At 42.3% G+C, this 16,782-nt stretch overlaps 1 protein-coding gene and 1 pseudogene across 1 annotated transcript; one reads left to right on the forward strand and one right to left on the reverse strand.

The window, feature by feature from the left end:
* Positions 1 to 302: 302 nt before the first annotated feature.
* Positions 303 to 10,718, reverse strand: LOC112172678 (E3 ubiquitin-protein ligase UPL3). Its single transcript, XM_024310117.2, has 18 exons — positions 9,465 to 10,718; positions 9,195 to 9,305; positions 8,983 to 9,099; positions 8,709 to 8,879; positions 8,440 to 8,601; positions 6,497 to 6,745; positions 6,296 to 6,417; positions 4,769 to 6,197; positions 4,296 to 4,391; positions 2,663 to 4,204; positions 2,345 to 2,566; positions 2,137 to 2,241; positions 1,637 to 1,717; positions 1,488 to 1,556; positions 1,272 to 1,400; positions 1,015 to 1,137; positions 687 to 922; positions 303 to 518 (listed from the first exon to the last, which is right to left on the reverse strand). The coding sequence occupies exons 1-17, from the start codon at positions 10,380 to 10,382 to the stop codon at positions 857 to 859; spliced, it is 5,712 nt and encodes a 1,903-aa protein (XP_024165885.1). The 5' UTR covers positions 10,383 to 10,718; the 3' UTR covers positions 303 to 518; positions 687 to 856.
* Positions 10,719 to 12,812: 2,094 nt separating this feature from the next.
* On the forward strand, positions 12,813 to 16,782 carry LOC112170719 (annotated as a pseudogene).

Raw genomic sequence — 16,782 nt, forward strand, 5'->3', positions numbered from 1 at the left:
AACAACTTTTGGTCTAAAAGCTAAACTTCGTGACTTGGCTACGTAAATACTGCTTCGAAATCATTCCCTATTTGTCGCGCTTTGTTCCGAAAACCCGAATGATTTTCAAAGGGAATGATTTCCAAATTTCAAAATCTTTGAATAGACCAAGTTTTGGGGCTTGATACAAAAAAGAAGGTTCAAGACTAGAAGCTCAACTTCCAGACTAATCTTTGGGATATCAGTTTTAACAGTGGGATTGACCCCGGAAATAAATTATTAAAAAGGCAGACGATAAAATCACAATTGAAAAAGGCAGACGATAAAATCACAATTGAAGCTATATCAGAATTAGAAATAAAATCAAAGGCATGAAAGTATACCAAATATTTGCCAGACGTGTATTCTACAATATACCCTATAAGACCAAAAAGAAAGAAGAACAAAAAACAAAATCAACAATTTCTATTTATTTACAGTCCCCTGGCGGCTGACCCTCTGGGAACACTCTTTACAGCTTAAAATTGCGTCGAGGCAACCTGAAAAGAAAGGAATCCACCTTTAAGAACCATAAATAAACAAATTTACAAAACCACAAGCAAAGCAGAGTGTGTAAAGCGGAACAACACTGATAGAAAACATAAGGAGCACCAATGGCACAAATCAAAGGCACATTGAACCGAAAACAGATGGTGATAACAACTGACCTTTTCCCCAATCTCGACATTTTTAGAACCGCACCAATGAGAATCCATTATTTGAGTAAGAGAACAAATGCCACTTCCCACATCAAAATCACCATCCTACTTGCAAGATAAATTAAACAGTCCTAGTTGTTTGATGTAATATACACGGATCAATGGCTAGTCCCAAAATCTCATGACAAATCAAAGGATCCCTGCCCTTCATTGATTGCATAGAGTAGTTTCTTGTACATAATATCCTGTTTAAACAAGAAACACCAACCCATCACCCACAGTTATAGTCAGCAATCAGCATGCATTATTGCTTGACCAAAATACAAAATGCAAATACCTTGGTAGAGTAAGGAGGAAGCTTTAGGTAATTAGCGCATGTCATAACACTTGGCAGATCATCATCTGCCAATTCTGAAGCCCCAGTCCCATTGGCTGCTGCATTATTTGCAGTTGAAGAATGCTGCACCAGACAAGGAAACATCAATATTTCAAGTACACACTTTACAGCAAGTGTACAAGTAAACAATTACAAGTTTGAGGGAAGTTAGCAGCTGAAAAAAGAGGCAGGAACAGCCTATAGAAATCTCACTGTACCTTTCTCACAATAGTCAGCTTTGGATTCAGCACTGCCAAACCACCAGGGGGAAGCCTAGGTGCACCAGTAACAAACTGGCAAAAGGCACGCTGCTGCTCAGGCGTGAACTCACCCATGATCTCAAGCAACTAAAAAGGTTACAAAACACCATAAGACAAAAAGAACAGAACATTCATCTTCAAAGTACTCGCACATAGAACATGGACACAACTTACATTGAGTATTGCAGGGCTCTTCGCAGTGTATCCATGATCAAACTTTATGTGATCAGCAAGAGTCTCGGTCTGCATAGAGTTGCATGAAAATTATAAGAATAAGAATCATAGAAATCGAAAAATGACTTCGAAAAGAAAACACGAATTACCTCCCACAGCTCTCTACGGCCACAAAGCAGATAGTCCAATTCATGTGGGGTGAATATTTGTAAAGATGATATATCAAACACCTGGTTTCATCACAAGTATAAGAGTTAAAAGGGGGAAAAGGCAGCTCTCTAAAACACATAAGAAAAAGAGGAAGCTCTCAAAATCAGAAACTAAATCGGGTAGGAAGCTAAAAGAGACATAATTCAGGAAGAAAAAAAAAATTCACTATAGCAAGCACTAAACTGCAGAAGAATTATCTCAGTAGAGGCCTAGTCCTGCTACCTCAGGCAAGATTATTCTACACTGATTGTCTAATCAATGTCCCCCTTGGTCAATGTCTCCCTTTGTACCAAAAAACTCATTTGCAGAATAACGCATCATTATTAAAATGGCAACAGAACACTGGAAAGATAAATAATGCTATTAAATGGCAGAGGTCTCATGCACAACTTTGCCTCACAGAAGGTAGATTATGCAAAAATTTTAAGAAAGAATTTACCTGATTGAACCCCGCTCTAAATGCTTCTGTCTGCCGCATTATTCCAGTCTTAACTGTTGCATCAACGACTAAAGATATATATTCTTCCAAGTTATTGATATCAACCTGGAGTTTTAATAGTTTTATGTTAAACATCTCAGAACAATAGCAAAAAGTTTAAATTTAAAAAGAGCTACGAGAAAATAGAAACAGAAGGTCTTATTCTTACATTTTCATCTCCGGGTTTCAACACGTACTCCGGATAACCAGGAAGCGTAAAATCTAAGCAGAGATCATCAATTGAAGCCCCACGAAAACGCAATTCAGCAATTGCATCGCGATTGTCACCATTTGATTCTAGATATAGTTTCCGGCTAACAAGGTTATGTAATTCTTGCAAAGTCTTCCCAAGCTCGGCATCAAAGGAAAGAACATCATGTAAATCAAGCTCCTGAGAAAATTAAAACAATTTGTGGATTACAAACATTTGACTAGCGATCAAGTTAAAATAACAAAATATGACTCTAAACCCAACAGATTAGCTTACTTGGCCAAGCAATAGTTTATAAAATGCTGTTGATAGTGGTAAGTCTAATAGCCTCCCATCTTGAAGAGCCTTCGCCATTACACGCCCGACCAACCGGAAATACTCAATAACTTTAGAAAATTGGTTACCATCAGAAGAAGCAGCATTCGGAGGCCAGGGACGAGGAAACAACCCAAGAGGAGCTTGGACAATGTCAACATTGCTTTTCTCATCTTTCTGATCATCTCCATCAATATCCATTGGTGCTTTCTCCAATGAAGAATTTGACCTCCACATACCAAGTCTAACTTTCTGTAAGTCATGACTTAGAAGTGTATAGAACTCAAGTGTAGGACCCAACCCAGTGCCCACCTCACCAAAATATTCTACTTCAAGTACAGACTTCTGGCTCGAATACATCTCCATTACTTTTGCAGCGGAGTCCAAAATCCGGTTACGAGAGACACGGACTTTTTGACGTTGCAATCTTCCAACTCTCACCTCTCGTTCGTTTGATCCATGACCATCAGCACCCTGCTGCTGCTGAAGACGATACAGTGCACGAGATAATCCAAAAGCGGTCGAGTAGAAATACTGTCTTCGAGTCTCAAAAGGAAACAAAAAGGGGCATGCTTTCGTCAACTGATAGCACCACGAAGGAAGACTGCCACTGCACAATGCAAGAGCATCTTGTATTTGTCGGGCTAATTTGGGAGTGAGTTTGCTGTTAATAAATTCCTCAGAAACAACCCTAGCACCAGTTGTACTCAAGTCATCCAAATTTGAGATTTTCCCCTCAGCAAAACTGTCAGAAACTATCTGAGTTCTCAAACGGGGTGCGAGCTGATTCAAGCCCTCCAGTACTCGCAGTAGTGCCAGTATATTATATGTAGGATTAGATTTTTCCAAATCACAAGGAAGTTCTCCCTGCAAAATGCTATCAAGAAGTGACATCCGATGCAGTTGGGAATCGGAATTAGAATTGGAAGAACCTGATTTGCTAGATTTCGACGGAGGCGTTGAACTTGCCCCTCCAACAGATGCCCTCTCAGCTTGACTGTCTGCCCTCTGGTAGGTGATAGTGTAAATATCACTCCACAGCCTGCTACCATCACTTGACATTAGATCACTGCCAGCATATCTCTCATCATCATCCTCATCCAACACTAGCTGTCTCTGAATGGCCTGATAGATAGTCAAATGCCGATTCAGCTGCTTTCCCCCAGATGTAAAGGTCAACTTGGGAGGATCACTCGAACCACCAAAAAGAGGGCGTCCTTGTCGGTCTCTACCTCCCCTGATACCGCGGCTACCCGACCCAAGCCCAGCCATTGCTGCAGCAGCAAACGACATTGCACCTTTAGAACCATAAGAATTACTACTCCTGTGTTCAACAGAATCTGATCCTCTAACTGCAGCAGCTCTGCTACTAGATCCAGAAGCAGGGTTAGTCTGGCTGTCACTTGTTGCAGAAGCTACAGTAGTATCCTCAGCAGAGTCTCCCAATTTCACATCATGTACTTTGTCTGGCGTGCAAACAGGAAGAGAGTCATCTCTGAGAACCTGCATGGCACATATGGATAAAAATAGTTAAAGCATGGCACGTACTAACTCCTATACTGCATAATACAAATAAAAGATTCAGTTAGCATACATCATCCTGGTCATCATCTTCTTCATCTGAGATATCATCATCTTCAATAACCAATGCATCATCGATCTCAGCAGGAGATACATCCAATTCCTCTTCCTACAAAATAAAGAAACACAAATGACGTTTCAGAAAAGGGAGATTTATGACATAACCAATCAGGACAAAGTATGAAAATAAAAGGGAGAGATTACACGATCTAAAAAAACAGATCTACAAAAGATAACGTACAACAGACATTGACCAATTATCTGACATCCAATTCCCGCAAAACAAATGAAGAAATTATGTCATTGAAAAGGAACATGGAAGGGGGAGGCTAAACCAAAAGGACACCCAAACGAATATAACATGTAGTGCAGAAGTAATATCTAAGATGCCTGTCATAATGAACTACAAAAAAAAAAAAAAAAAATCCAACACCAGTATCAGTTAAAACAACAATTACGGATAATGTTTTGGAAGCAGTAACACACCTCAGAAGTTGTGTCCCCATTCACAGGTTTCATTTGAACATCTTTATCAAGAGCTGCTCTTCTGCGAGCTGCGTTCCTTGTTTGAGGGCCTCTTGCTTCCTCCTGAGAAGGTTTCAAAACCGCTTTACCCTTTCCTTTAGATGAGCTCGTGCTCTTCTCTTGTGAAGGTTCCCTCTTAGCAGCATCGCCTATATTTACAGATGTTCTGGAACGAGTTGAATGGCGACGATTGGTAGAAGCAGGATTTGAAGTAGACAGAGATGAAGCACCAGCTCCTGTAGGAGTATTTCCAGATTCAGAATTTCCAGCAGATGCAGCAGCCTTCTGACCAGAATCACTTCGCTGAATTCGAGGCCAAAGAAACTCTTCAACAGCAGCTAAGCTTGCTAATGGGTCAATCAGTACAACATTCGATGAATAATCTCGGAGAGCCTTTTCTCCTTGTGCTCGACATAGACGCAACTTAAAGGGCTGGGATAATGCACTAAGTCCAGAGGAGAGGCGTGCACTTCCAGTAGATGACCTAGATGAATGACTCAGCACAACAGGGAACCGCTCTAAAGAGGACAAAGCACCTTGTAGTTTCTGAACTATGATAGTCATTGGGGCTACTCTTCCTTCATCAATACTGAAAGGAAGAGCAACAGCAACAAACGACTTAAACCTCTTGAGGGCTTGTTGACGAAGCTTGGGCAAATTAGCTTCTGAAATTCTCTCCTTTGAGAAGTGACCACAAGAAAAATAGTTCAGCAAAGCTGCGACAACACCACTACCTATGAACTCAAAGGTAGACACACCATCCCCTTTGCTTAGTTCGGCTACCATCTCGGCTACGACACCAATCAAATACTCTTCCTTATTTGCAGAACTATCAACTAAGCGAGACCCAGAAGCTTTTGATTTTCCCTTTGCTTTTGTTTTTGGGTCATCCACACCAGCATTCAACCTCACACACAGATTTTTTAAATGTAATAGATCATCAGTGACACCAACTTCACCCGCCCCAGGGTCTGAAGGGAAGTACTTGTCCTTAAACGCTTTTGCACATGTACTCACAGCTACACGAAGGCTGGAGTTGACAGTTGGAATCTCCACTGAACTTGGAGGCGAACCAACGGTTACCGAAGCAGGAATCTTCGATTCTTCCAATGAATTTCCATCTGGATTTGAGTTACTGTTGCGACGTCTATAACGCCTAGAACGTGATGATCCCGGCACACAATCATTGTCCTTTTCAGCAGAAGAGACTTGTGAAGTAACTGAATTCGGAGTACCAGCTAAAATAAGTTGGTCAACAGCATGAACCACACCTTCTCTGACAAACACCTTGGAGAAAGTCTTGGGAAGCTTCTCCATGAGTATCTCGGCAATTTGGAGAGCAGGAACCAAGACATGCGGATCTTTCCATGCTAAAACACCGGCTAAGAAACTAATGAATCCATTTAAAACAGAAAAATTAGTAGCTGCAAGTCTAAAATAACCCAGTATCAGCATATCAAGAGATATATGGATAACATATAAGATTACCTTGCAATATTTGTCATACTTAACAAAGACTCAATCATCTCTGCAGGGCTGAAGTACATTAACTTCCCGATGACCGATAGACATTTGTGGCGAACAGGGCCATTTACACTAGAGCCATAAATCTGCTTGACAGATGTCCACACATCATTTACCATCTATATCAATTAATAAACTAGACATTAGCTTTGAAAATAAACCAACCTGTATTAAAACAGGAAGGAGATCCATTCCAAATTGCTGAAGAAGACCAGGCTGTTCGTTCAATAATTTCTCACGAGCTGAAACCTCAGGAGTGCTTCCACTGGTATCTTCTGGCTTCCCAGAACTACTACCAGATGACTTTTTCACAATAGGTCCTTTCATAAACAAATTGAAACTGGACGGCATGGAGATGGTTCCTTGTGGAAGTGGAGGAAGCAGCTCATTTGCAAGATTGACAATCTCAAAAATCTAGGCGGTAAGGAGAAAAAAAGAAAAAATGTCAATGATAGATAAATTGCAATATCTGATGACATGCCTAACACATAGAAGGAATGAAGTGCAACCAAATTATACATGTATTAAAACCAAGCCACAATTAAGACCGAACAACAAACTTTAATAGTGGAGACGAAATCAGACACCTCATAATTCACAATTTCAAATCACATAAAACCCTATAACATTCTATTTTGCTGCTTTCAGTTGTCCACAAAACTAAGACATACAATCACTAGACCACAAGCTCTCATTCAAATATAAACTGACGTGGAACAAATGGAATAAATATCTAAACAGGAATGCACCAGTAGGGGTCTGGGAATCACAGCTAGAGAAAAAAATATAAAAAAGTTCCTAATTCACAACAGTTTTTGCATCAATCCAAAGTGGTTTGAGCCATTTATTGAAAGCAGAGTGAAGTTAATACCTTGAACTTCATAGCATGGAGATATTTAAAACACAATAACCTGGAAAAAAATGTGTAATTGCATTTACATACTAGTTCTTAGTAATTAGATGAACTTATTTTAATATAATATGAAGTATGCTCCCGAAGTAATTGCAGAAGCAAACCACTCATATTATTACTTGATGTGGATCAAGATGTCCAGGACATAGGGGTTGGCAATAAACTTATGGTGACAGCAAAAAACTAGTTTACACAATCAAAAAGCAAAACTACTCGCCAATTCCAAATATTAACTAATACAAGAAAGTCAATAAAATGTAAAATATCTGAAAAACTTCATTCTGCCCATGCAAAAACCGTTTTGTTTAACTTACTTGCATGTGGTCACACGCATACAATTATTGGCTTTCATGTGTGCACAATTCTTGTTATAGGCATATACATATTTAAATATACACACAACCACATATGATCATCTCTGAAAAACTTCACTCATGAACGAAAGGTCTACAAGAGTTTGACGCGGATCTAGATGTAGGCTATGTTACAACACTGTTCTTCTGTTCTCTAGGACAACAAACTGATCTTTGAGAAAGATCTAGAAAAGAAAGCTGATACAGGAAACAGATCCTATTCAATCCAACTCAAACGCACCCAATTCCTACAAAATTTGGCATGGATCTAGATGAGCACTAGGTTACGACCTTGTTGATATGCTCTCTAGGACAATGAACTGCTCTTGACGAGAAAGAACTAGAAAAGGAAATCCATAAATTACTTATATAATATATATATATATATATATATCTGAGAATCTCTTATCATGCATAAAGAACTACTTTTGCATGAGATATACCTATTAACTATAAACTAGATAAGCTGAATTTCATATTAGAAGAAAATTCATCAAAAGCACTGTAAACACAAGCTGTTCCAATCCAACTCAAGAGTCAAAACCAAGAGATTACTACAACATAAGTTCAGAGAGACAAAATAAAGACATTTAAGTTTCAGATCTAGTCAATAATATGGGTTGCGAGGTACGATATTTAGTATTGATATTGTAACACTGATTACAACAATTGAAGAATGTCAGTCTGACAACTACTATTTACCGTTAATGGGGTTAATTAGGAGCTAATAATATGGTTTTTTGGGGCGCCTTTACTGTAACACATACTTCTCAATCAACATATGCATTTGAAATAGTTAGACTGAGAACCTAGAATTTAACTTAAAAGGAAGCAAGAATCACCTGTTCTGCTGGTCTGCTTAGAGCAGGAGAAACTGTAGTGTTGGAAGAACTGCCTGAACCCGAAAGTACATCTTTGAGAATGCCACTTATCCCTAGAGAAAGCAAAGTTTTAGCTCCTAATGGAGAACCACTTGCGCAGGTTGAAAGTAGCCGGATTAAGCCCTGGATGGTTTGCAAGTCAAAATTGAAACCCTCATACACGTATCATGCATGTGTACTGTGTTTATCCAAATTTCAAAAGAAAATGCAAACAAACAAATTAGACATACCGTATAAGTAGGTGTACTGAGAGATGACTGACCACCTCCAGAATTGCTGGTAGAAATAAGGGATGCAGATTGAGCAACTAGTCCATGGTTGCATAGTTCATCAAGTTTGTCAGGCAATGATGCAAATGATTCAGCAATTCGAGTCAGACATACAGAAGCATGCTCCAAAACCTACAGCGATAACAATGCGCACATCCTCAATGCAGAGAAAAGGGAAAAATAAAAATTTACTCGTGATGGCTGTTAACATTGAAACTCAGAAAAGTAGAAATACCTTAGCATCATGATATTGCAGAAGATTAGTCAGTAATGGGACAGCTTCCATCACAAAGTCAGCTGCATCTGAAGGAAGTTTCTTGCACATATTCGCAGCAGTTGATAATGCCACACGCTGAAACATAGATACAGTTAATGAAGATCCCAAGTGAAAAGAGGACATCCTTTCAGCTACCAAAAAACAGGTGCAAAATAATATAAATGGATTACCTGGACTCCTGTGGAAAAGAAATCCAGATAAGAAAGCACTGCCATAAGAGCACCAGCTCGTAGACAGGCAGTTGGGTGTTCCTGAGATATTTTCTTCAGAGCTTGCAGTGACTGTTCACATCATAATAACTCACAAATATTAGAATGCAGGATTCCAGAAGTACATCTCAAAAAAATTTAGCATTTAGCACAATAAGTAGTACTGAATCATCTCAGTTTATATCATTATCTGCATTTTCTTTTCATTTAGATACCCAGCAAATTATTTACCTGTTCAGCCAAGTCCATGTACTCTATGGTCAACAACCTTGCACAGAAGATAGAAACGGCACCATAATGCACAACTGCAGCGCATGATGACGGAAGCACATCACAAAGATGAGTAAGTGCTCTGGCTGCGAGAAGCATAATATCAGGATTGCTCTCATGATTAAGCAACCCCACAAGCACAGGCACAAATGAATCCACTGAAAAAGTACTGAGCGATTCCTCAGTACCAATCGAAAGCATTTCACACAGCTGCGTCAAAGCCTCCACCTGCTTTCCTTCTTCTCCATCAGCTCGCAACCCAGACAGAATCTTCTTCAGCCTTCCGCTCTGGTGGGATGACGAAGCAGAGCCCATCGCCGAAGATGGAAGCAGGTCATCCAATCCGGCGCCGATCTTCCTAAGAAGCCCCTGAAGGGCACTACTAGCCGAAGTCAAATTCTGATGCAAAATCCCAACCCCACCTTCGCTATCATTATCATTATCATCGTCGTCACCATTTCCTCCGCCGTCCATGTTCAACCCCAGGTTCCTCTCCGTTTCTCTATCCAACACCCTCTCTCTCTCTCTCTCCCTCTCCCTCTCTCTCTCCCTATCCCTGACTCTAACCTCGTGCTCCTTCTCCTTCCCCTTATCATCCTTATCGGAATTCCTACTGCGGCGGCCGCGCGAGCCGGACGATTCATTGGTGGAGTCCATCGCGGTGGTGGCCGATGCTGCAACGGCGAAGGCGGCGGTGTCTTGATTGTTGGCCCTAGAGGCCCGAGAGCGAGTGGAGATTGGTGAGGGGTTAACAGAAGAAGAAAGCGAAGAGGAGGAGAGACGAGAGCGCTTGGTGGAACGAGTGGTGCGACCAGACGAAGTTGATGATGAAGGGGCTGATGAGGTGGCCTCCGCCCGCTTCCGGCTCCGAGTTTCCATACAAGAACCCCAACCCCCTCAATTCGATTCCTCGCTCGCCACCACGAGCGGCGATCACGATCCGATTATCTCCTCCATCACAATACAGATCCTAATTCCACCTGAAATTAACCAAAAACCCCCAATCTGAAACCCTAGATTCTTATCAATTTCAAACCCTACAAACCCCAATTGAACGCAGACCTAGACCTGCAGAGCCTTTCGGATACAAAATTGAAGAGATTACAGAGTAAATTGAAGTTCAAGTTCCGTTTCGATTGGAGTGAGAGAGAGGAGTGAAGGGGATTGAAAACCCTAAAAAGTGACGGGAAGAATAAAAGAGAGGGGAAGAAGACCTTTTATACAAACACATATTCGGTTTTGATTTTATATATTAAGTTGAGGTAATTAATTAATTACTGTACGTCTGTCGAGGTTTACTAGTTTTAATTAGACTTTTCCACCGCTTTGACCCAATTACGGATCCTTTTTTGATTGGGCTTTGTTGTTTTCTTCCAGACCTAATCTGATTTGTGTAGAGTGAAGGCCCAACCTTAATGCTCGACGTCTCCGATTTGAATTCATGGAGTTCGACAAATTTTCTAGCTATATTTAATTAGAGAAGACAGTTAAACTCACTTTAAGGTTTGAATTAATTTAACTTGGGATTTAGCTTTACTAAGCAGAACTTAAAAACTGACTAGTTATATTTCACTTTTAGTCGATTTAGCAATAGCTGTTACTATTGGAATGCTCTAAGCGTGGTATTTTTATAATAGTCAAACAGCATCAAAAAACGACAATCTCATTAGTCCTTTTTTCTGTAATCAAAAGAACAAAAATAATCAAGTCTAAGTTTGATATTTTGGCTTAATGCGGGAGAAATGACCATAATTCATTCAAATTCACAATATTACATTAACAAACCCAAAACCTAAACTCTAGAAAATTGCTTTGTTGGTCACTCCTAGCTTCACTATGCAATTGGTCAACTGATCTCAACAAAAGAAGAAAATTGATGCAATACAAAGTCCATCGTTTCACTATGGTTTTGCTTGCACTAATCCCTTACAACGGCCTCTCCAACGTGAAGTCAGTCCCTTACAAGGTCCCTAATACTTCCGTTCCACCAGTAAAAGATTACATTAACATCAGTAAAAGATTACATTAACATCAACATTAGTGAACAAAGCAAAGCTAATATAGACTCTTGTTTTTGGTTACGAAAGAAACCAAAAGGCCTAAAGCAAAAGAGAAGCAACAAACTTTGCCATCAGGCCCCAAACGAACTTTTCTAGACTTTGGGATGTCACAAAGATCATCCAAAAAGAACCAGCAGCATGTGGAAGAGGCATAACAAGGATGACAGTTCGAAGATAATTTCCGTACGAAGAAGTGTATGGAGTCGGTGAAAAAGTGTATACGAGTCATCCAACTGATCTCAACGAAAGAAGAAAATTGATGCAATACGAAGTCCATCGTTTCACTATGCTTTTTGTTAGGGGCCGCACTTGTAATGCTGCAAGCAACCTTGTCCAAGGTCATTAGTCAAGCCTTTGGTTGGTTTGCTTGTGTGCTAGGGATGTTTTGGTAATTTACAAATTATGTAATTTATTTTATTTTTAGCATTAGTCTCTTTGGCCTTTTTCATGTTTCCTCCTGTCATTTTCATGTAAGGCCGATATGCTCTTTGGGGAGGAGTTCCTAGTCGGCATAGTTTGGACTAGTGAACCAGTATAGGTAAGCACATGTACTTTTGCCTCCCTTGCCGTCTTACCATCAATAAAAGAGGAATTATTCAATCACTTGTGTCTTGTGAGATTGCCCTTTGATCTTTCCTTTCGATTATCCATTGTTCTTCGTAGTTGCCCCACGTTTATATAATTGTGTTCTTGCTTGTTGCTAGCACTATTTTAATATCGTGTGGCTTTCATTGTTCCTTGCAAGGTACTCACTTGGCTGACTTGCTTACTAGTAAGTGACGCACGGTCCGCTTTGTGCACTGCAAAGTTCGGCCTGTGACAGTTGGTATCAGAGCCAACTCGGCTCAAGAAGCTCACTACGATGACAGGCAAGATGACAAACCAACAAAGATTCGATTGGTATGACCGGCAACTCGGAGAACTTGCGGTGGTGCCCGATAGGTTGATTGATATCACTAATGTGTTGGACCGCGTCGACCTAGATGAGTTGGCGGCGCGGATGATAGAGGTGGAGAGCCTAAAGGACCGAGTTATGGCCCTTGAAAAATGTAAAGCTCGAGGAAGCAGAAGGGAGAGAAATGAGGAAGAAACTCTCGTTCCGAACGAGCAGATGGGGGCAATGAGTGATGCCCTCGACACACTCCAGGTGACGGTGGACAATATGGCAGAAGATGTCTGAGCCACCATTGATGCATTCAGGAACGAGTTGGTGGAAATGAGTACCAAGCTTAACCTGACCATCCGTGCGATGGGAAACCAACCTGTGACGGACTACAGGAAGGTGAAGATACCAGAACCTCAAGCATTCGGAGGGGCGGGAGATGCCAAGGAGCTTGAGAATTACTTATTTGATATGAAGCAATACTTCCGAGCAGTGAAGCCAGACTCGGAAGAGGTGAAGGTGAACATGGCAACAATGTATTTGTCAGGAGATGCAAAACTATGGTGGAGAACCAAGTATAATGACATCCAAAGGGGAGTATGCACCATCGAGACTTGGGAAGACCTTAAGAAGGAGCTCAAAGCTCAGTTCTTCCCCGAGAATGTTGAATACATTGCCAGACGGCAACTAAGGGAGCTCAAGCACACCAACAACATCCGAGACTTTGTGAACAAGTTCTCTGTGCTCATGCTTGACATCCCGGATATGTCAGAGAAGGATCGACTGTTCTATTTCCTTGAAGGCTTAAATCCATGGGCAAGGACAGAACTTCAGCGGCAGAGGGTCCAAGATTTGGCCTCCGCACAAGCTGCTGCTGAAAGGTTGACGGACTACACATTCGAAGAGAACTCTTCTAAGAAGACTCAACCGTTTTCGAATGCGAATGTCAACAGAAATGTAAGGCCCGGACCGAGTAGAAGTAGGGGAGCGGAGTCCAAATTTTCCGACTCAGGAGGAGGGGACAGGAGAACAGTGAACGCGAGGGACACGGCAACGTCCAAGCCTGTTGCCTCGACAGGGGTCTTCACCCCTCGACCTTTTAATCCCTCAGGCTATGCTCCAAAGCCTTTAGCATGCTTCTTATGTAGAGGACCTCATAGAGTGAATGAGTGCCCTTATAAGACTGCTCTCTCTGCTCTACAGGCTCATATTCAATTAAAGGAAATAGAGGATCAACAAGAGCCTGAGGAGGAACCTGGTCACATGGGAGCTTTGAGATTCTTAGGTGCGGTAGAGAAACAACCACGATCACCTAAGAAGTCCCAAGCTAAGGGCTTGATGTTCGTAGATGGTAATATTAATGGGAAAGGAGCCAAGAGCGTGATGGTTGACACAGGGGCCACTCACAACTTTGTGTCAGAAGTTGAAGCTCGGAGGTTGGGGTTGAAGTTGGAGAAGGATGTGGGCCGCATGAAAGCTGTAAACTCAAAGGCCTCACCCACAACGGGCCTATCTCGAGGGGTATCACTCAAATTGGGTCACTGGCAAGGGAAGACTGACCTCATAGTTGTTCAGATGGACGACTTTGATGTCATATTAGGAATGGAGTTCTTGTTGGCGAACAAAGCCATTCCCATTCCTAGTGCCCAACACTTGCTCATTATGGGAGAAAGACCGTGTGTAGTTCCCGCAAGAATCAAACAACCAAGTGAACCCCGCCTCTTGTCAGCCCTCCAGTTCAAGAAAGGCGTGAAGCGTGATAAGCCTACCTATGTAGCAGTTCCCCTGATAAGGAATGAGATTAAAGAAGAAGTGATTCCGAAGGAGATCGAGGGGTTATTGGAGAGCTATATGGATGTGATGCCTCCCGAACTTCCCAAGGAATTACCTCCGAAAAGAAGTGTGGACCATCAGATTGAACTGCTTTCGGGGGCCAAACCGCCTGCAAAGGCGCCTTACAGAATGGTTCCCCCAGAACTGGCGGAACTTCGAAAGCAGCTTGAGGACCTGCTCAAGGCAGGATTCATTAGGCCATCTAAAGCTCCCTTTGGTGCGCCCGTGTTGTTTCAAAAGAAGCACGATGGAAGTTGGAGATTGTGTGTGAACTATCGGGCTCTTAACAAAGTCACTGTGCGCAACAAGTACCCTATCCCTCTAATTGCATATCTGTTTGACCAACTCAGTGGTGCCAAGTATTTCACAAAGCTAGATCTTCGCTCGGGGTACAATCAAGTTCGCATTACAGAAGGTGATGAACACAAGACCGCGTGCGTCACCTGTTATGGTGCCTTCGAGTTCCTGGTGATGCCGTTCAGGTTGACCAACACGCCAGCCACATTCTGCACCTTGATAAACCAAGTCTTCCATGAGTACTTGGATAAGTTTGTGGTAGTCTATCTGGATGACATTGTGGTATACAGCTCCACCTTGGAAGAACATGTAGAACACCTAAAGCTGGTGTTCCAACGGCTGCGAGACAATCAGCTGTATGTCAAGCGCGAGAAGTGCTCCTTCGCGCAAGTGACCATTAAGTTTCTAGGTCACGTTATTGAAAGGGGTCAAATCAGGATGGATATGGAGAAAGTAGAAGCCATAAAGGAGTGGCAAAACCCCAAGAATGTGAAAGAGCTACGTTCTTTTCTTGGGTTGGCTAATTACTACCGACGTTTCATTGAGAACTACTCAAAGAAGACCACCCCCTTAACTGATCTCTTGAAGAAGGGAGTGACATGGGACGGGAGTGACATGGGACTGGAGTAGTGATTGTGAGAAGGCCTTTTGAGATTTGAAGAAGGCCGTGATGGAAGATCCGGTCCTTGCCTTACCTGACCTGAATCAGCCATTTGAAGTTCAGACAGATGCTTCTGACTTTGCCTTAGGAGGTGTTCTGCTGCAACGGGGGCATCCTGTTGCGTATGAAAGTCATAAACTCTCGGAAGCTGAGAGGAAGTACACGGCTCAAGAGAAAGAGTTGCTAGCCGTGATTCACTGTTTGAGGACGTGGCGACACTATTTGTTGGGATCAAAGTTCCTTGTGAAGACAGACAATTCTGCCGTCAGCCACTTCCTGACCCAGCCAAAGTTAATTCCAAAGCAGGCTCGATGGCAGGAATTCCTTGCAGAGTTTGACTTCCAGTTCGAACATAAGGCTGGGCACACAAACCAAGGTGTTGGCCACTTTGTCGAGCAGTATCATTGCCACAGACATCAAGCAACGTATCAAGGAGAGTTTGGGGAAGGATCCCATGACACAATCCCTCATAAAAATAGTGAAAAAAGGGAAGAGCCGTCGGTTTTGGATGGAGGATGACATATTGGTGGCCAAAGGAGGACGAGTGTTTGTTCCACGAGCTGACGGACTACGAAGAATGCTCATGAGGGAGTGTCACGACACCCTATGGGCCGGTCACCCAGGATGGCAGAGAACCCACGTACTCCTCAAGCAGGGTTACTATTGGCCCCAGATGCGGGACGATGTCACAGAATACACCAAGACTTGCTTAACATGCTAGCAAGACAAGATTGAGCGTCAAAAGACTCCAGGGCTATTGGAACCACTATCGATTTCGAGTCGCCCATGGGAGAGTGTCTCCCTTGACTTTATTACTAATCTCCCGAAGGTGGGAGACTTATCAGGCATCCTGGTGGTGGTTGACAGGTTTTCAAAGTATGCCACCTTTGTGCCAACTCCAAAGTATTATTCGGCGGAAGACATAGCAAGCCTCTTCTTCAAACATGTGGTGAAGTATTGGGGTGTGCCTCAGAACATTGTCAGTGATTGGGACACTAGGTTTACGGGCACATTCTGGACCGAGCTATTCAAGTTGCTCGGGTCTGAGCTCAACATATCTTCAAGTTATCATCCACAAACTGATGGGCAAACAAAAGGTTCAATGGAATGTTGGAGGAATACTTACGCCATTTCGTTCATGCCAATCAGTAGAATTGGGCGCAATTGCTAGATGTTGCACAATTTTGTTTCAACTCGAAGAAGAGCTCATCCACCAACAAGAGTGCCTTTGAAATTGTCACTGGCCAACAGCCTCTCTTGCCTCATACTGTGCAAGAAGTCTACAAAGGGGCGAATCCGCGTGCTTTCAACTTCACAAAAGAGTGGAAGACCAACGCCGAGATTGCTCAAGCCTACCTAAAGAAAGCGGAGGGGAGAATGAAAAAGTGGGCAAATGAAGGCCGCAAGCCCAGGGAGTTTAAAGCAGGAGACATGGTCCTTGTCAAGCTGCTCCCGGAACAACTCAGGTTCCTGCGCTCCAGAGACAAGCGGCTATTTCGGAAGTATGAAGGACCGCTCCCCATCGTTTCTAAAGTGGGGAAATGA

Source organism: Rosa chinensis, chromosome 6, assembly GCF_002994745.2.
Source record: "Rosa chinensis cultivar Old Blush chromosome 6, RchiOBHm-V2, whole genome shotgun sequence".
Taxonomy (NCBI): Eukaryota; Viridiplantae; Streptophyta; class Magnoliopsida; order Rosales; family Rosaceae; genus Rosa; species Rosa chinensis.